Here is a 21,007-nt window from a genome sequence, read left to right on the forward strand (position 1 = left end):
AGCAATATTTGCACATTGGTGATTTTGCCCACTTTGACTCCTATTTTAGGCCAATTACATTATTCCAGTCAACCAATTCTTAGCTATTTCATTCGTATTGCTTCTATTTTATCGTTTGAGCAAAAAAAAACTACCCAATCAACTATTTCAGCTACCCAGTAAAGTGATCAGAAATTGGTAATTTGGCCAATTTCACACAAAGTTCAAAATATTCCTATTTCAAAACAGGGTTCAGAATAAACAGTGCAGGAATTCCTAGCACTAAAATAGCATTTCCCCTGTTTATTAGTTACATTTCCAGGTTTTATAGATGAATTCCATTTTTATTTTTTATTTACATAAGAATTTTTGTTCACACCAAAAAATAGATGAATTACTCTTATGCAATATTGTAATAACTGTATAAACAGTATCAATGCATTTGTAAACATATATTAGACCCACCAGTTGATGTATATTGGACGTGTGGTGCGATTTGTTTATTCTTGAAAATTGGCAAAAATCAAACATTTCTGCTACTTTGAGCTCAATTGTAAGCTATTTTCAGTGTTAAAACCAATCAAAATGATCTCTATTTCTGTAATACATCTTCCATTCTATCAAATGAGACCAAGAAACTGCGAATACAACTGTAAAAACCACATGAAAATACACCACAAAGCCACTGCTTTAATCCAAAAACAGGGTCACAGCTTTTTTTTTCTCATTCACTGCTTCCTTCAGGATTTGCTTTATATGGTGCACACTTACCACATAGATGCATTCTCTCATATCTAGGCCCAAATTTACCGATCATAGCTTATCTGAGTGAGCTGAGCTCATGGCGTAGATCTACGGCTTGGACCCTGTAGACAAGGCGTAGATCTACAGCCTGGACCCGGAAAAGGTTAAATTTTTGTTTTTTTTTTTGTTTTTAATTCTTTTGTGTTTTAAGATTAAATAATTTAACAATACATGCAAACATTATGCAGTCATTGCAATTTTATTTAGGGAAGAGATAGGAGAAGTAGAGAGAATTATTCTTCTTTCAACAAACTGGCCATATCCCACCGAGGTGGGGTGGCCCAACAGGAAAAATTAAAGTTTCTCCTTTTAAATTTAGCAATACAGTGGAACCTCAAATATCAAACTTTCTTCGGTCCAGAAGGCTGTTCGAGTGCCTTTACCGAATGAATTTATTCCCATCAGAAATAATGTAAATTAGATTAGTCCATTTCAGACCCTCAGAAATACACTTATAAAATCACTTACAAAAATACACTTACATAATTGGTCGTGTTGGGAGCAGTTCGATTTTTGAGGTTCCACTGTATATACATATATCGGAGAAGGGGTTACTAGCCCCTTGCTCCCAGCATTTTAGTCGCCTCTTACAACACGCATAGCTTACGGAGGGAGAATTCTGTTCCACTTCCCCATGGAGATAAGAGGAAATAAACAAGAACTAGTAAGGAAACAGAAGAAAATCCAGAGGGGCATGTGTATATATATGCTTGTTTATTCATGTGCAGTGTACCTGAAATCTTCCATGTTTATGAGACATAAAAAAGAGACCAGCAATCCTACCATCATGTAAAACAATTACAGGCTTCCATTTCACACTCCTTGGCAGGATGGTAGTACCTCCCTGGGTGATTGCTGTCTCCCAACTTACTTCCCAGGGTAGAGAGAATTATGATTATTATATTCATGGAAAAAACTTGTTCCAGGCGAATTGAAGGTGACGGTAGAAGAAAATAGGTAGAAGTGTTAAGAGTGAGCACAAGGTCAAATTGAGGAAGCTGCCTGTATTAACACATCGGTTGCCATAGTTAAAAAATCATAGAGACTTTGCACCAAGTGTTGAATATCAGAGAGGAGGGACAGAGTAATGGGCTATAAAGCAAATCTCTACAGTACAGGATTTTGCTGACCAAATATTGAACTGTTTGATGAGAGGCTTTTGTTTTTCATGTGTATTTATTATCCACATTAATGACAATTCCAGCACCTTTACATCAAAGCTATATAGTACTCAATTTTGCCTTCTTGTAAATGAAATTACTCCAAATTAGCAGAACTTAACATTTTCCAATGTATTTGTTGCTAATACTTTGTGGCTTAAGGCAGTTTGTCAAGAGTCTTAATAGTTGTGTTTGTTATTTATTTGAGTTGCACCCTGGCATTTTTTCTGCTATTACAGTAGTGTCTTAAATTAAAAATCACAAAGTACAATGATGTTTGGGGTGAATTTTGTAAGATTTTTGAGTCATTGTTTGATTTTTATTACTGATCTTTAAACAGCAAATCTTGTAGTATTTTTACAAAAACTTGCTTTAATTTATGCTACTAGCAGTTCAACTACATAGTTTCTGGTATTAAACTTCTTTTACAAATGAGGGAGGTTTGAATGCACAGAAGACCCCGAGTTATTGTTGTTGCACATGATAAAATTATACCCTGGCATTCATCCTTTCTTGGATTGTAAATGGAGTTTTATTATTTCTGCTTAGTTTAAAACCTTAAATATTCACAAGAGGGAATGATGTTCTGTTATTTGTGTTTGATGGTGTTAATATCTGGGGTTTTAATGGGACAGATATTGTATTTTTTCTCCTCTCAACATGGCTCTTAAGTGGAAGATACAGTCTTGTTATTTCTTGTCATTTTTCTTTTCACCTTCTCTTATGTGAGGCTGATATACGTATCTGAAAGTTTATAATTCACATTGTCACTTGAGATGTTCATATGGTTTAACCCTTTCACTGTCACTTTCCCTAAAATTAAAAGGGCTTATGATGTCATGATTTAAAAAAAAAAAAAAACTTTTGCCATCTAAAATAGTAGATAATCTTTTCCTGAAGGTATTGAAACCAAAAATGCAAAATTCGATGGAAAACTTAGGGAATTATGAAAGTGCAAGTTTGACAGTATGGGCACACTTTATGTATTGGCAATTTCACCCACGTTGAGTTCTATTTTAAGCCAGTTCTAGACCCCAGTTTAATCCAATTGCTATTATGCCTTCTGTTCTTTTTAATGAATGTAAGAAACCACCCACTCACCTGTCAGAACTGCCTTGTAATGTTCACAGAAGTTGGTAATTTGGTTAATTTTACAGAAAATTAAAAAATTCCACTTTAAAAAAGAAGACTCTAAAATAAACACTGTATGCATTCTAGCCACTAAAGCAGCTTTTCCTCTGTTCAATAATTATGTCCCTATGCCTCTGCTATACAACATTTACCCTTCATTTTGAATCCATCATCATAAAAAATTAAGTTTTTACCATATTTCTTGGATAATAGTTTTTTTTTTTTATTAACACATTGGCCGTCTCCCACCAAGGCAGGGTGGTCCAAAAAGAAAAACTTTCATCATCATTCACTCCATCACTGTCTAGCCAGAGGCATGACTACACTACAGTTATAAAACTGCAACATTAACACCCCTCCTTCAGAGTGCTGGCACTGTACTTCGCATCTCCAGGAATCAAGTCTGGCCTGCCGGTTTCCCTGAATCCCTTCATAAATGTTACCTTGCCTATACTCCAACAACATGTCAAGTCAAGTCCTAAAAACTATTTGTCTCCATTCACTCCTGTCTAACACGCTCATGCACGCTTGCTGGAAGTCCAAGCTCCTTGCACACAAAACCTCCTTTACCCCTTCCCTCCAACCTTTCCGAGGCTGACCCCTATCCCGCCTTCCCTCCACTACAGATTTGTATACTCTCGAAGTCATTCTGTTTTGTCCCATTCTCTCTACATGTCCAAACCATCTCAATAACCCCTCCTCAGCCCTCTTGATAATAGTTTTGGTAATCCACTCCTCCTCCTGGTTTCCAAATTATGAATTCTCTGCATTATGTTCACACCACACATTGCCCTCAGACATGACATCTCCACGGTCTCCGGCCTTCTCCTTGTTGTTACAACATTCACCACCCATGCTTTACACCCATATAAGAGTGTTGGTATAACTATACTCTCATACATTCCCCTCTTTGCATCTATGGACAACGTTCTTTGTCTCCACTGACTCCTAGGTGCACCACTCACCTTTTTGCCCTCGTCAGTTCTATGATTCGCCTCATCCTTCATAGACCCATCTGCTGACACGTCCACTCCCAAACATTTGAACAGATTTGCCTCCTCAATACTCTCTCCCTCCAATCTGATATCCAGTCTTCCGTTACCTAATTTTTTTGTTATCCTCATCCCCTTACTCTTTCCTATATTCACTTTTAACTTCCTTCTTTTACATTCCCTACCAAACTCATCAACCAACCTCTGCAACTTCTCTTCAGAATCTCCCAAAGGCAGTGTTATCAGCAAAGAGCAACTGTGACAACTCCCACTTTGTGTTAGATTCTTTATCTTTTAACCCCACACCTCTTGCCAATACCTGAGCATTCATTAATATGTTTCACTGTAAATATTTGGTCTACACACCCCCTACCTTTCCTAAAGCCTCCTTGTTCATTTGCTATCCTGCTCTCCGTCTTACTCATAATTCTTTCAATAATAACTCTACCATACACTTTGCCAGGTATACTCAACAGACTTATTCCCCTATCATTTTTACACTCTCTTTTGTCCTCTTTGTCTTTATACAAAGGAACTATGCATGCTCTCTGCCAATTCCTACTGTACCTTACCCTCTTCCATACTTTTATTACATAAAAACACTAACTATTCCATAACTATATCCCCACCTGCTTTTAACATTTCTATCTTTATCCCAGCTGCTTTACCCCTTTCATTCTACTCGCTGCCCATGCACTTCCCCCACACTCACAACTGGTTCTTCCTCACTCCTATAAGATGTTATTCCTCCTTGCCCGATACACAAAATCACAGCTTCCATTTCTTCATCAATATTTAACAGTTCCTCAAAATATTCCCTCCATCTTCCCGATACCTCTAACTCTCCATTTAATAACTCTGCTCTCTCATATTTTTAACTAACAAATCCATTCTTTCCCTGGGCTTTCTAAACTTATTAATCTCACTTCAAAACTTGTTCTTATTTTCAAGAAAATTTGTTGATAACATTTCACCTACTCTCTCATTTGCTCTCTTTTTACATTGCTTCACCACTCTTTTAACCTCTCATTTTCTCTCCATATACTCCTCCCTCTTTGCATCATTTCTACTTTGTAAAAACTTCTCATATTCTAATTTTTTCTCTCTTACTACTCTCTTTACATCATCATTCCACCAGTCACTCTTCTTCCCTCCCACACCCACTTTCCTGTAACCACAAACTTCTGCTGAACACTCCAAAACTGTATTCTTAAACTTACCCCATACATCTTTTACCCTATTGCCTGTATTCTCACTAGCCCATCTGTCCTTCAACAGTTGTTTATATCTTACCCTAACTGCCTCCTCCTTTAGTTTATAAATCTTCACTTCTATCTTACTTGTTGCTTCCATTTTCATTGTATCCCATCTACCTTTTACTCTCACTGTAGCTACAACTAAAAAGTGATCTGATATATCTGTGGCCCCTTTATAAACATGTACATCCTGAAGTCTACCCAACAGTCTTTTATCTACCAATACGTAGTCCAACAACTTACTGTCATTTCACCCTACACCATATCTTGTGTACTTATTTATCCTTTTTTTTTTCTTAAAATATGTGTTTACCTATAACCAAACCACCTTCTATACAAAGTTCAATCAAATGCTCCCTATTTTCATTTACGCCTGGGACCCCAAACTTACCTACCACACCCTCTCTAAATGCTTCTCCTACTTTAGCAAAAAAGGATTGGTCATGATTTAAGCTGTCCTGTCCCAATGATTTAAACTTAGTAAAAACACAAAAAACAGACAGGAGGCTGGGAAACCTCTACTCTTCTTCAGGAAAAATCACTGAAAATTGAATGTTTCTGCCACATTGAGTTCTGCTTCAATCTACTTCCAGTCTGATACCTACAAAAAATTCTCTCTTGTTTCAATTGATACCAAGCAACAGCTAATAAGATCATAAAAGTCTCCCTAGAAATAACTTCAGCAAAGATGTTTCAGTGATGATGTTTTAATCCAAAAAACTAAGTCAGAGGTTTGCTCATCCCGTCATGCACTGCAAGGGGCATGATTTTTTTTTTATGCTGGGCACACTTACACTCGGACCCATTCTCTCTTGTGTAGTCCAAAATTTACCACTCATAGCATGATTGAGGGAGTTTTTTTAAAACGTAGATCTACGTGAGCAACACTGGAATCAGTGACATAGATATATGTGGGAAATGCTGAAGAGCTAATTTGTCTTTGTTCTGTGAGGATGGAAAGCATTTTTTTTTACTTAGGGGTTTATAACAATTTGTGGCTGGTAAAATTAGCAGTTTTTAAGTGATCTGCTTTTAGTGAGGAGTTTATGACTTCTTTGGGTGTTTGTATCTGTGTGTTTATTTCTGTGTTGTACCAGGCAGACTTGTCTTGTTAACCTGCCCTTGCATCTCTGTTTGCTTGCTTTCTGTGCATGGTTGGGAAGCAGTTACTGCATTCATGTTTTCTTGTTTTTCTCCCCGTTGTAAAAGGTAGGTTACAACTGAAACCCTATTTTGTGCAGATGTGTCTCACATGATTCCCACTTCAGTATCTTTTAAGAACACTTGGTTGTTGCTTTCACAGATACAGTAGATGGAATATCCTGTTGTGGCTGGTTTTTACTCTCCCCTTTGGGACTAGTAAGTTTTTTGTGAGGCTAGCTGGTCCAGTGGCTAACGCGACGGTCTGGAGTTTTGAGACTCTGACTGCGGGTTCAATCCCGCCCGTGGCATGGTTTGTTTGCAATCGTGTCACTATAATTTCATGAGTCATGTTGACGGCATTGAGGGGACTTGAGCTAGAGTTCGTCACAGCCACGCTAGCTGGAGATTCATCTGTAAAAACTTGCATTTGTGGTCACAGTGGTGCCTATGCTAACCTTCCTATGGTGTAGAAATATACTTAGTGGCTAACGCTACGGTCTGGAGTTTTGAGACTCTCTGACCACGGGTTCAATCCCGCCTGTGGTATGGTTTGTTTGTAATCGTGTCATTATAATTTCATGAGTCATGTTGACGGCATTGAGGGGACTTGAGCTAGAGTTCGTCACGGCCACGCTAGCTGGAGATTCGTCTGTAAAAACTTGCATATGTGGTCACAGTGGTGCCTATGCTAACCTTCCTATGGTGTAGAAATATACCTAGTTGGATGAATCTTATTGTGGCTAGCTGGTCCATTGGCTAACGTGACGGTCTGGAGTTTTGAGACTCTCTGACCGCGGGTTCAATCCCGCCTGTGGTATGGTTTGTTTGCAATCTTGTCATTACGATTTCGTGAGTTATGTTGACGGCATTGAGGGGACTTGAGCTAGAGTTCGTCACGGCCATGCTAGCTGGAGATTCGTCTGTAAAAACTTGCATTTGTGGTCACAGTGGTGCCTATGCTAACCTTCCTATGGTGTAGAAATATACCTAGTTGGACGAATCTTATTGTGGCTAGCTGGTCCAGTGGCTAACGCGACGGTCTGGAGTTTTGAGACTCTCTGACCGCGGGTTCAATCCCGCCCGTGGCATGGTTTGTTTGCAATTGTGTCATTACAATTTCGTGAGTCATGACATTACATCAGTGAATCCTTGGTGTTTGCTGCACTGTATGCTCAAGCTGGTGCTCCCACAAGGTATTAAGTAGTCCCAGATTTTTTTAATATGGTGCACATCGAGTGTTAAGACCCATTCTATGCTGACCAGGCATCTCAGGCCAATCGTTCCAAATTTGGAGGCAGGAAAAATAAAACGTACATATACGTTTGGGGCGCTAGCAGTAAGAACGTATGTATACGTTTGAACCATTTAGGGGTTAAGGATTAACGTATAGTGATACCTTGGTGTAACAGAGGGAAAGGGTGTGTTCTTAAATGAAGATCCATTGCATTGATGGTACTACAGACATGAACAGTGCCCAGTGCAATGAATTTAGTCTGTTATATTGAGGGTATTGTAAATTACCTGAAAATAAGAGGTTAGAGTAATTTTTCAGTAATTTTACAGTAATTTTTCTTATTTTCTCTTAGCTCCTTTAAGGTAGTGATCCCCAAAAGAAATTGGTCACATCAGCATTATACAATTGAGAGAAAAGGAATTTCTCATTTTGTATCAGACTATTTAACATTAATGCACACACCCAAACTGAAAGCCCATTCTGTGTCCACAGTTTTGGAAAAACATAAAAGAAATAATTTTATCTCCTAAAATGGTATAGAATTTTTTTTTTAAAGGTGATGATACTCAGAATGCAAAATTTGATGTTATACGTAGAGAATTATTGTTCAGCTAGTGATAAATAAAAACTTTGGTTTTAATGTTCTTACACCTCCTGCCTTTGCTCAGTGGCCTAGTTGGCAATGCACTCACCTCACACACCGAGTGTTCGGGGTTCAATCGTGGGCACAGGTGGAAAAGTTAAGTATGTTTCCTTACACCTGCTGTCCTTGTTTACCTATCAGTAGGTGAACAGGGATACTAGTTGCAGAGTTACAGGTCTGCTCACGATTTATGTAGCAGTCACTTTGTGACCTTTTTTTTTTTAGGCCAATTCCAGTGCTCAAAACATCTCATTTCCCAACTAATTTAGTAGTATCCTTTATGAACTACTTTGCTATCAGGAGTACCTTATAAAGTGCTCATAATGCACTGTAGGCATTCCAGCCATAAAAGCACTTTTTCCTCTTTATTAATCACGTCCCCAGCCCTCTCCTGCTTAACAAATCTTAATCAAGAATGCTTGTTCATGGTCTAGGCGCTCCCAGTAATCGAAGAAGACCCAGTAAATTCCCATTAAGCAGACGAGGGGGCCCCTACACTTCCCCAGGAAAATCACCTCAAATCATCCATGTTATCATTTTGACGCATATTTCAGGCCACTTCTGGTCTTATACCAACCAAAATCTTCTCCATTTCACTAGTATATGGAACCAAGAAACTGCTAACAAAACCATGAAAACTACCCTATGAAATGGCCAAAATTTGCTACTGTATTTGAATTCTTCCATTGGTCGTCATGTAGACCTACATCACCGAGGTCAGGGTCTTTCACATAGTTCATTGTCATGAGCTCATCTCACTCAGATAAGCTGTGAGTAGTAAATTTTAGGCTTTAATATGAGGGAATGGGTCTTCTCGATGAGTGTGCACTCTATAAAAAAAAAATCATGCCCCACAGTGCATGATGGGAAAAGCAAAACCCTGACCATGTGGTTTTTATGGTTTTATTGACTGTTTCTTGGTATTCTTTGATAGAACAGAAGACATACTACTGAAATAGAGATGATTTTGGTTAGTTTAAGGACCAGAAGTTACTTGAAATTGGGGATAAAGTAGTGGAAATATTAGATTTTTGCCGATTTTCCTTAAGATGGGTAAAGCCCCCAGTTTGTTTTATGGGTTTTTCATAGATTTAATTCAGTTATTGGGACACTGAAACCATGACCAATCATTTTTGGTAATATTTTGTTACCTGGGAAATAGAGTAAATCTTCTATTTTTGTTTGATTATTAATTTAAAATGGAAGGCAAGTGTAATATAGGAGAGGTCTGAGGATGTGATTAATGAAATGAGGAAATGTTGTTTTAGTGCTATGAATGTCTACATTGTTTATTTTGTATTTTTTTAAATCGGTACTTCTTTTTAACTGTGTAAAATTGTCCAAATTACCGACTTCTGTGCATTTATAGGGTAGCTGTAACAAATGAATAGGTGATTTCTTTTGCTCAAATGATACAGCTGAAGACATACTAAGAATTTAGCTGAATGGAGCAATGGATTTAAATTAAAATAGGACTCAGAGTCGGTGAAATTGCCAATACGTAAATTGTGCCCAGACCTCTAACTTTGCGTCAATGTAATTCTGCAAGTTTTCCCTCAATTTTCATACTTTGGTGTCATCATCTTCACATGAAAAGAATCTCTACCATTTCTGAGAATAAATAATTTAATTAAACAAGTCGACACTGGAAGCAGTATTAATTTCTGGGGTCTGGAGAGTAAATGAGTTAAACTGCATGGATTAGGATTCTTTCTATATACTGCATGCAACCATCACACAAACCCATTCTTTCGTGTCTGGGCCAAAATTTGTTTCTCACAGGAAATTTGAGGGCACTCTGTGAATTAATGCATGCTAGTATGTTATAGTCTCTGATCATCATGTTGAACTAGTATGTCATAGACACCTTAGGGATTAATCTGAATGGCTCATTTGCATCCATAGGTACACCACCAGCCTCAACATAAATCCTTAGGTATCCAGAGATCGAATCCCCGGTACAGCTGGAAAACATTAGGATATGTTTCCTTAAGACACCTGCTGTCCATGTTCACTATTCAATATAAGATGGCTATGATTGCTAGTTAACTGGTGTGGGTCACATCCTGGGACAAAACTGACCTAATTTGCCCAAAATGCTCTGCATAACAAGCGGCTTTCTATATAGTAGTAAGTCATTGATGTCAGCTATGCCTGTATACCTTGTACATGTACTTGTAGAAATAAAGATATTATTATTATTATTTTTTTTTTTAACAAGTCGGCCGTCTCCCACCGAGGCAGGGTGATCCAAAAAGAGAGAAAATCCCCAAAAAGAAAATACTTTCATCATCATTCAACACTTTCACCTCACTCACACATAATCACTGTTTTTGCAGAGGTGCTCAGAATATAACAGTGTAGAAGCATATATGTATAAAGATACACAACATATCCCTCCAAGCTGCCAATATTCCAATCCCCTCCTTTAAAGTGCAGGCATTGTACTTCCCATTTCCAGGACTCAAGTCCGGCTATATAAAAATAACCGGTTTCCCTGAATCCCTTCACTAAATATTACCCTGCTTACACTCCAACAGCTTGTCAGGTCCCAAATACATTGGTCTCCATTCACTCCTATCTAACACGTTCACGCACGCCTGCTGGAAGTCCAAGCTCTCAATCGATCCTTATGCACTAGATTACAGTTTACCCATTCGCCCATTGTGTCTAACGCCTCACAATTAACCCCCACACTTTTACCATTCTTCTCGTACCACGCATCCACATAACAACCCATACCCTCTGTTGACGAAAGCACCTGCCCTGACGATATCCCTGGCGGGATATCGTCAGGGCAGGTGCTTTCATCACCCACAAACCTCCTTTACCCCCTCCCTCCAACCTTTTCGAGGACGACCCCTACCCCGCCTTCCTTCCCCTACAGATTTATATGCTCTCCATGTCATTCTACTTTGATCCATTCTCTCTAAATGACCAAACCACCTCAACAACCCCTCTTCTGCCCTCTGACTAATACTTTTATTAACTCCACACCTTCTAATTTCTACACTCCGAATTTTTTGCATAATATTTACACCATACATTGCCCTTAGACAGGACATCTCAACTGCCTCCAACCGCCTCCTTGCTGCAGCATTTACAACCCAAGCTTCACACCCATATAAGAGTGTTGGTACTACTATACTTTCATACATTCCCTTCTTTGCCTCCATAGATAACGTTTTTTTTGTCTCCACATATCTCAATGCACCACTCGCCTTTTTTCCTTCCTCAATTCTATGATTAACCTCATCCTTCATAAATCCATCCGCTGACACGTCAACTCCCAAATATCTGAAATCATTCACTTCTTCCATGCTCCTCTTCTCCAATTTAATATCCAGTTTTTCTTTATCTAAATCATTTGATACCCTCATCACCTTACTCTTTTCTATGTTCACTTTCAACTTTCTACCTTTACACACACTCCCAAAGCTAGAGTGATATTGTTTAATAAATAGAGAGTAAGAGAGAGAGAGACAAAGACATGGGGATATGTAGTCTGATGGTAATAGAGGGCACCAGAAGATGATCCTGAGTATGCATGACCACTTAGCCCCATTACATTCAGTCAGCTCAGCGAGTTGCAGGACACAGTGGTTTGAGGGTGCTCTCATCTCTCATGGTTTTTAACAGTTAAATCTGTGGCTATTGACCAATCTCTACCAAAGAAATGTTAAGCTTTCCATACATACATAAAATGAACATATGCACAGTGTGAATGAAGTTGGTAAAAACTAGCCAAGAAAAAAAAAATATATATGATTCAACCAGGTATACTACAGACAAATACCCCATGCAATGAACTGAATCTTCTGTGTAGATGATGCTACTGAATGGTCCCCATTATAGCAGTCTCACCAAGCCTTTGTCTAGAGAAATTTTTTTTGTCTGTTTTATTTGAATTCCGGTGTATAAGATCCTGTTACACGAAGATTTTATTGTGTTCTTGGGTGGTAGTGATCAGGTTATATGCAGGTTTAATGGCCTTTCTCATAGTCAGTATGTTTTAAACCGAATTAACCAACCAATAAAATCTGACTAGAATTTCCGGTTTGCCAGGGCTTTGTGAATGGATCCAGACTTTTTGGGTTAATGTGAAAATCCATCAGGAGAGAATGTTAAAGACTGGAGCATTGCTCCTTATCCCTGTCACTGTCTCTCACAGCACCATCAACTACGCTGTGATTGATAAATTTTGGCTTAGATATGAGAGAATGGGTCTGTCTGGTAGGTGTGCACACTATAATAAAAATCCTGCCTCACTTGATAAAAACAGCTAATCTCTGACCTTGTGTTTGATTTAAAATGGCAACTAAGGCATTTTTTAGGGTAGTTTTCATAATTTTCTTGGCTGTTTCTTGGTATTAATTGATATAATGGAAGACATTCTAGTGAAATGGAGATGATTTTGGCTGGTTTCAGACCAGAAGGGGCCTGAAATAGGCCTCAAAGTGGCAGAAATATTAGATTTTCAGCAATTTTCCTGAGGGAGAGTTAGGACCCCACTATTTCCCCGCAGTCTCTTTTATGGAATGTTTTCAAGGTCTGCTTAAATTATTAGGATGGCATAAACCATGACCAATCATTCTTTGTTATACTATTTCATTAATCTGAGAAAGAGGGTAAAACTTTTATGTGTGATGATGGATTCAAATTGAAGGGCAAATGTTATGTGGGAGATGCCTAGGGACATGTCTGAGGAACAGAGAGAATGTTTAATTTTTACTCTGTTTTTAAATTGGAACTTGGTGAATTTTGTGTAAAAAATTGGTATAGTTACTGAGTTCTGCCCGCTTTAGAGGGTAATTCTGATAGTTTAATGGGAAGTTTCTTGTACATAGTTGATAGAATGGAAGGCATACAAGCAAAATAGCCAGGAATTGGGGTCAGTTTGAGCAAGGTAATTTGCCTAAAACAGGTCTTAATGTGGGTGAAATTGCTGATGTGTAAATTGTGGCCAGATTGCCAACTTTGCACCTGTATAATTCCTCGAGTTTTCCATCAAATTTTGCATTTTTGGTGTTGTCATCTTTGGAAAGAGGTTCTCTTCCATTTTAGAAGATAAATTTTTTTTTATTTAATTACAACAGTGAAAGGTGTACATTTGTCATTATCTTGTACATTATGCTGTTATTATTATATAGTTTGTATGACTGTCGACCAGTGAAGAGTGTAAAGGGGAGTGGCCAAGGTTGGTCCACCCCTGCACTCATTTTCTAAACACTGTAATATATACAGCCTTTTTGTCTGGCACATAGAGAAAGATCTCCAATGAAAAAAAACCTTATATCCACAAGAAGGCTGGTTTTTCCTTTTTATAAAAGGACAAATTATTTGCCCTTAAAATTACATAATTCAGCATGGTACACCAAAGACTTAGCATCTGTGTACTGTATATTGATAGTGAGCAGGACTGAAGGGAATGAGGAGATCTGCACAGCCAGAAGCTTTGAGATTGATGTTAGTAACAATAGAGTATCAAAATACAAATAGCAAAGTTATAAACACTGTTAATCTTCCATGTCCTAGCATTATAAAACAGTTAAAAAAATATCTACATTAGAGCAGGAAACGAAGCATTAAGAAGTATTCTTCATAAACTATCAGAAAACATAATCATCTAGGTCAAAGAATATTAGGTTTCCTCTAAATATGAGGAAAGATTGGAAGGTGAGCTCTACTGGGGTTGTTGAGGATGCTGTGAAACATGACAACAGGACAAACTTCTGAATTACATTGAAGACTACAGTCACTTGGGTCAGAGTTTATACTCAGTTGACCCTTGACTTTTGCCAGTTCTTCCATCCACTTCATGGTATGCTTGGCCACAGCCAGTTTATTCATATCTACTAAAGCTGCATGCAGCATTAACCATCACCTCAGCAGGAGGCAATGGCAAAGCAGTATATTCAACATGCTCTAAAGTTAGGCATCATCTCTCAGATGGTAACGTGTTCTGGTCATTAGCCATTAGATGGACAGCATTATTGTGAGCCACCAGTAACAATGGACATGACATCATTGGGTGATAGAATGCCATGCTCCAGACAAAATTTTTATGGCTAGCTACTGTTGCATAGTCAGTGCAACCTTCACAGATGTTTCTCACTAGTATCCAACAGACCCCAGGACAAATCACAGTGCAAGAGTACTGCTGGAGGATCTTGCAACATCAAGAGCACTACTAGAGGATCTTGGAACATCAGAAGCACTGTTGGAGGATCTTGCAATGTAGCTGACATCCTATAAAGAGAAAGAACATGCCATTATGCTGATCCACATAAGTAGCACAAGGTTTCTGCTGTGAAGAGCAGGATGTGTGAGCAACCTGATGTGAGAAATTGACAAGTCTGTTATTGGCAGAATCTGTAAGGTTGCAAAATGAGAAAAGTAACGCAAATATTCTTTTTTCTGTTTTGAACCATTTTCCTGGATAAACTGAAAAGTCATCCCATTTTCATCTCTGAATAACAACATTAGGTAAATCTGCATTGTGTGTGTGAGCAGTAAAGTAAGCGTATTCTGGGGTAATTTGGCCCCACAAGGCAGAGAAAAATATATTTTATCGAATAGACCACTTTTCTTTAATTATATTAAATGGCACCACATGCATTCATATTCCTTATATATTATCATAACTAAAGCTTTTAAAGGACTGGTTAAAAGGATTAATATGTTTATTCATAAGTAAATAAATCCTGAGGTAAATAGTAACAAGACTAAGTTATGCTACACAGTATAGAGTATTATTAAAAGAAAAAATAATATATTTTTATAATTTGACATTTTTAATAATTGATACTGTAAATTTGTCTTTGATGCATTGGGTTTCTGAGTAATTATCAACTTGCTCTTACAATCTACATGATCTCTTTACTAATATAATACAATTCTGTTTTTTCTTTTGTCTTCACAAACAAAATTCAGATTTGACACTTAATAATATCATTTTAATTTGTTTAGACTAGTCATTATCTTCCAAGGCAGTGACACAAAGAAAACATGTTAACTAATGGAATTTGTATACTGAATATACATTTATCAATCTACCCTTTTATATTTAATTAATACAGCACTCTTTGTATATACGTTTGTAGTGGATGCATTTGGGAAGATGTAATATACAGTACCACTCCTTCAAAGCATGTACCAGTTAGCACTGGAGACTTCAAAGCATGCACTAGTTTAGCAATGTATATTGTTCAGCTTTGTTGGCTCCTGATGCTGGGCTGCAGCTGTCATAATGATACTCAGTAGGGTGAAAATTGGGACATTCGATATACCATGGCAGGGCTTTGACAATATGATTGGCAAAATACTGCTGTTAGTACTCGGCAGTATGGTAAGGTGCTATGTCATGCTGGTACAGGTAAGGGGCCACAACATAGGACTCTTGTCAATGCTGGTAGGACTGCAATGTCTAAAATACGACTGTAGGACCATGCATTCATGTTCCCTTGCAGTATGACCAACGGATCAAGCCCATACCACGTAAAACAACCCCACACCATCATGCTGCCTCCTCTACCCTTCATAATCATGATGAAGTCAGCTTTGAAGCATTCCTCAGAAGCTCACCACATCCAGGTTCTACCATTGGACGTCAGCAATGTGCAGCATGATTCATCACTCAACATTATCCCTCATAGCTGCTCATCACTCCAGTGTAGGTGTTCCCTACACTACTCCAGCCTCTTAAAATTGATGGGTGTTCTCAAGGGGTTTTGGGAAATTACTGTGCAGTATTGCCCCATCCAGTGTAACTCTCACCAGAATACTGTATGGACAGACATGCCATAATACCACTGCCATCGTTGACTTCCTTCGTATTCTTTACAGGGGCACATCATTCATTCTTCATACTTGTTTAGTCACTTTTTTGTCATCCTGGTTCTGGTACCATATTTATGCATCCCTCCCATACACTAGGCTTGCAAAATTCCATATTTTTGACCTCATTGATATGGTCTCCACAGTAGAGCAAAAAGACACGCAAATAATGTTGCCTTCAACTACCTTTATTTTTTCAAACTCCATTAGCTTTTCTGCCCAGGATATAGTACATACTTGTAACATGCAGTTACAACCATGTATATGTGCAATTATAATGCTGAACTATCTGTTGGGGTTTTGACATGAGAAATGAGGTAGAAATGGTGCTGTTTAAAAAATTTTGGTACTGTTTGTATATTTTTTAAATTTATTGGCTGCTGCCATTAAGGCAGGCTAGGCAAAAGAAGAAAATTACATCTTTTTGAATATTAATTGCATAAAAAAGTAATTTACCACATGTTACTGGCTATCTAGTCATTTTCATGGCTAAGAAAACCGCTTTCTCCATGGGGGTCGATTAACAGGCTTGGGGAAGTCAAGGTGATTGGTGTTATGTCGAATGTACGTAAGAGATGTTAGAATTAGTTTGGCATCTTAATGTTTTGAGATGAAGAAATAATCAGTAATCTTACCAGGTTGCAAAACCTTCCAAAAGACTTATTTTATCACTTATAAAACAAAACAGTAGCACATCCCTAGATGGTTGCTTACTACTAACCTCCTACATACAAAGTATGTGACATGAGTTTTAATCAGAATTTCCTGACTTGGCTTACTCAACAGTGGTCATCTTGCCAAGTAAACTTACCTAATATAGTGATTTCCCATTTAGAGACTGGGATACATTCCAAAGAAATTGTCTGGTAAGCAGTTTTTATATTAGACCTCATTGTCCCACAGAAATGCTCTGCATTACCATGGGCTTTTCAAAGTACTGTTTATTCAGCTGTGTAACAGTTATGTATTTTTGGAAAGTAAAATTATTATAATTATTGTTATAATTATTATTAATATTTTTACTTTTATTAATACGTATAGACATCTGGTCCGTCTGCACTTGTATGCAGGGAAGATAAAATTTCCAGCATGCTTTTCCTCTGAAGTGTAGATTTGATGGAAGTACTGTATCAGAGAGGCATCAGTAGCATTTATGAATGACTGTAACTAAGTAAATGGAGTACAATATGCACTACAGTAAATTTAACTATTTATGCAGAAATTTTTTGTTATTGTATAAGTGGTTTTTATTTTTTTTTTTTTTTGTGTGTGTGTGTGTGTGTTTATTGTCATTTGGTATAAACATGGTGTGGGCACTTTTTTTTTTTATTTTACCAAAACAAGTCAAGAAATCTTATTTTTTTTATTTTGGTGAGTTTGTAATTATTTTTAATTTTTTATTAGGTTTTTTATTTTAGTTAAATGCATTGATTTTTCATATACTGTACTTACCATAATTTGGTGTATGTAAAGTTTTTCTGTGGTAACAATTTATGAATCATTTTAAAGTTTTATATGTGGTTTATTTAGAAGTTGATAATAGCCATTACAAGAGGCCACTAAGCCGAGTGAGTACAGGTAGCCGTAAGTGAATTTGTTCCTATGTGTGTCCTTGTTTGCTTAGAGTTTAATACAGTACAGTATTTCATTAATATGATATTCTGGTGACAATCTTGTCTCATTATTGATTAAAGTTTCTCTCTATGTGAAGCGTTTAACATTTTGTCACAGTATATGTACATTTTCTTTGTGTGGCTTTTTTTACTTTCTTCAATTTCTCTTATACAATATTTTTTTTAACACTCTGGCAGTCTCCCACAGAAGTAGGGTGAAACTACAAAGAAAAAAACACTTTCACTGTCACTCACTCAATCACTGTTTTGCCAGAACCCTCCAAACTGCAACATCCTCACCCTTCCTTTAGAGTACAGGCACTGTACTTTCTACCTCTAGCATTCAATCTGGCTAATCAGTTTCCCTGAATCCCTTCATAAATGTTACCTTGCTCACACTCCAACAACATGTCATATCATAAAAAATCCATTGCCTCCACTCACTCCTATTTATGATGCTCATACAAGCCTGTTGGATTTCCAAGCCCATAGCAATCAAAATCTTAACCCCCTTCCTCCAACCTTTTGTAGAACAACCCCTACCCCTTCTTCCCTTCACCTATATTAATATCCAAACTGCCTCAACAACCCCTCCTCAGTCCTCCAAATAATATTTTGATAACTATACATTTCTTAATATCTAAAATCTGAGTTTTCTGTATAATGTTCATATTTCACTGACCTCAGACATAATGTCTCCACTGTCTCTAGCCTCCTTGTTGCAACAGTTAAAAACCCTTGCTTCACACATATGCAACAATGTTGGTCCCACAATAGTCTGTTACATCCCCCTTTTTGCCTTCCTGGTTAAAGTTCTTTGTCTCCATAGATGCCTCAATGCATCATAAACCTTTTTGCCTTCAACAGTTCTATGGTTCACTTCATCTTCCTTAGAATCATATGCTGACAAGTTCACTCCCAAATATCTGAACACAGTCATCTCCTTCATACTCCCTTGAATATGATATCCAGTCTCTCATAGCCTATATCTTTTGATACTCCCATCACCTTGCTCTTTCCTATATTCACTTTTAACCCTTTCAGGGTCCGTCCCGTAGATCTACGGCTTTACGGTGAGTGTAGATCTACGCCATGAGCTCAGCTCACTCTGATAAACTGTGAGTGGTACATTTGGGCCTAGATATGAGAGAATACATCTATGTGGTATGTGTGCACCACATAAAACAGATCCTGCAGCACACTGTGTATAATGAGAGAAAAAAACTGAAATCATGATTTTTCGATTAAAACAGCAACTTTGCAGTGTTTTTTCGTATGTTTTTTATAGTTGTATTTGCGATTTCTTGGTCTCATTTGATAGAATGGAAGACATATTACAGAAATAGAGATGATTTTGATTGGTTTTAACACTGGAAATGGCTTGAAACTGAGCTCAAAGTAGCGGAAATGTTAAATTTTTGCCGATATTCAAGAGTAAACAAACGACCTCACACATCTAATACACGTCAGCTGGTGGGTCTAATATACATTCACAAATATGGTGATGATATTTATACAATTATTACAGTATTGCATAACAGTAAATCTTCTATTTTTTGGTGTGAATAAAAATTCATTATGTGAATAAAAAATCAAAATGGAATTTATTAGTAAAGCCTCAAAACATAACTAATGAACAGAGGAAATGTTAGTTTAGTGCCAGGAATGCCTACATTGTGTATTCTGGACCCTATTTTGAAATTGGAATATTTTGAACTTTGTGTTAAATTGGCCAAATTAACAATTTCCGATCACTTTATTTTGTAGTTGAAACAGTTGACTTGGCGATTTCTTGTGCTCAATCGATAGAATAGAAGTAATACTAGTGAAATAGCTAAGAATTTGGTTGATTGGAATAATGTAATTGGCCTAAAATGGGAGTCAAAGTCGGCAAAATCGCCGATTCGTAAATATCGCTGACACATCAAAATTCGCGAGAACATAATTTCGTCAATTTTCCACCAAATTTCGTACTTTTTGTTTTATTACCTTCACAAAAATATTCTCTACGATTTCATAAGAAAAAAATAAAAAAATTTTTTTTTTTAAATTCTTGGACACTGGTGCGTGACTCCAGGTTTGGGCCTTGGACCCTGAAAGGGTTAATTGCCTTTTACATGCCCTCCCAAATTCGTTTACCAACTTTTGCAGCTTCTCTTCAGAATCTTGCAAAAGAACTGTGTCACTGGCAAAAAGGAACTGACAGCTCCCACTCTGTAAGAGATTCTCCATCTTTCAGTCCCAATGCCCTAGCTTTCACTTCTTTTACAACCCATTTATAAATATGTTAAACAACCAGTGACATCACACATCCCTGTCTAAGGCCTACTTTACTGGAAAATAATAATCCCTCTCTCCAACATACCCTAACCTTAACGTCAGCCTCACTGTCCACATAAAAGCTCTTTACTGCTTTAAATAACTTATCACTTGTTTGTAATATCTGAAGTGCTTCCCTATTCACCCTGTCATTTGCCTCACTTCGATCCATAAATGCAATGCAATATTCCTTATCTTTATCCAAGTACTGTTCACTTTTGTGACTCATTGTAAACACATCCCTACATCATACATCCGTATAGTAGTGTCCCTAGATAGTGATGATACTACACCTCAGAATATTTTTGTTTCATATCATTTCCATTTCAAACAGGACATTGCTCAGTCACTGTAATAGTTTGCCTTTTATCCATTTCTTAAATTCAAAATAAAGGCAATTCATCTATCCATTTCATACTTGAATAATTGCTGTAACACTTATCATAGTAGCTTAGCAAATTTTCTCATGTACAGTGGACCCCCGCTTTACGATCACCTCCAAATGCGACCAATTATGTAAGTGCATTTGTATGTGTATGTTTAGGGGTCTGAAATGGACTAATCTAATTCACAATATTCCTTATGGGAACAAATTCGTTCAGTACTGGCATTTGAACATACTTCTGGAATGAAATAATATCGTAAACTGGGGGTCCACTGTATTAGCCATTTTACACCAAAGCAGGGTAAACCATAGCAGAACATACATTCACTATCACTTATTTTTCAGCTGTTATTCCTTAAGTTTACAGACACCACAGTTCAAATGGCTCTAACTCAGGACATCCCTCCCTATTCTTCAGATTGCAGACAGTGTTTCCCACCCCTAGCACTCAGGTTTAGCTAACTGGTTTGCCTGAATTGAATATTGAAATGGTTTTGCTCTGATTATTTTAA

General features: G+C 37.4%; 1 protein-coding gene across 18 annotated transcripts in view; it reads left to right on the forward strand.

Annotated features, from left to right (window-relative positions):
• Positions 1 to 21,007, forward strand: part of Ssdp (Sequence-specific single-stranded DNA-binding protein) — an 876,306-nt gene that overhangs the window by 703,333 nt on the left and 151,966 nt on the right. For 9 of the 18 annotated variants that reach the window (XM_053785328.1, XM_053785340.1, XM_053785333.1 and 6 more), the window contains one exon: positions 15,812 to 16,014. The exons of the other annotated variants lie outside the window; for them this stretch is intronic. In XM_053785328.1, the coding sequence (XP_053641303.1) occupies positions 15,812 to 15,970 (159 nt within the window). In that variant the 3' untranslated portion in view covers positions 15,971 to 16,014. The remainder of the gene's footprint in view (positions 1 to 15,811; positions 16,015 to 21,007) is intronic. 18 annotated transcript variants of the gene reach the window in all.

Source organism: Cherax quadricarinatus, chromosome 35 (assembly GCF_038502225.1).
Source record: "Cherax quadricarinatus isolate ZL_2023a chromosome 35, ASM3850222v1, whole genome shotgun sequence".
In the NCBI taxonomy this organism is placed as follows: domain Eukaryota; kingdom Metazoa; phylum Arthropoda; class Malacostraca; order Decapoda; family Parastacidae; genus Cherax; species Cherax quadricarinatus.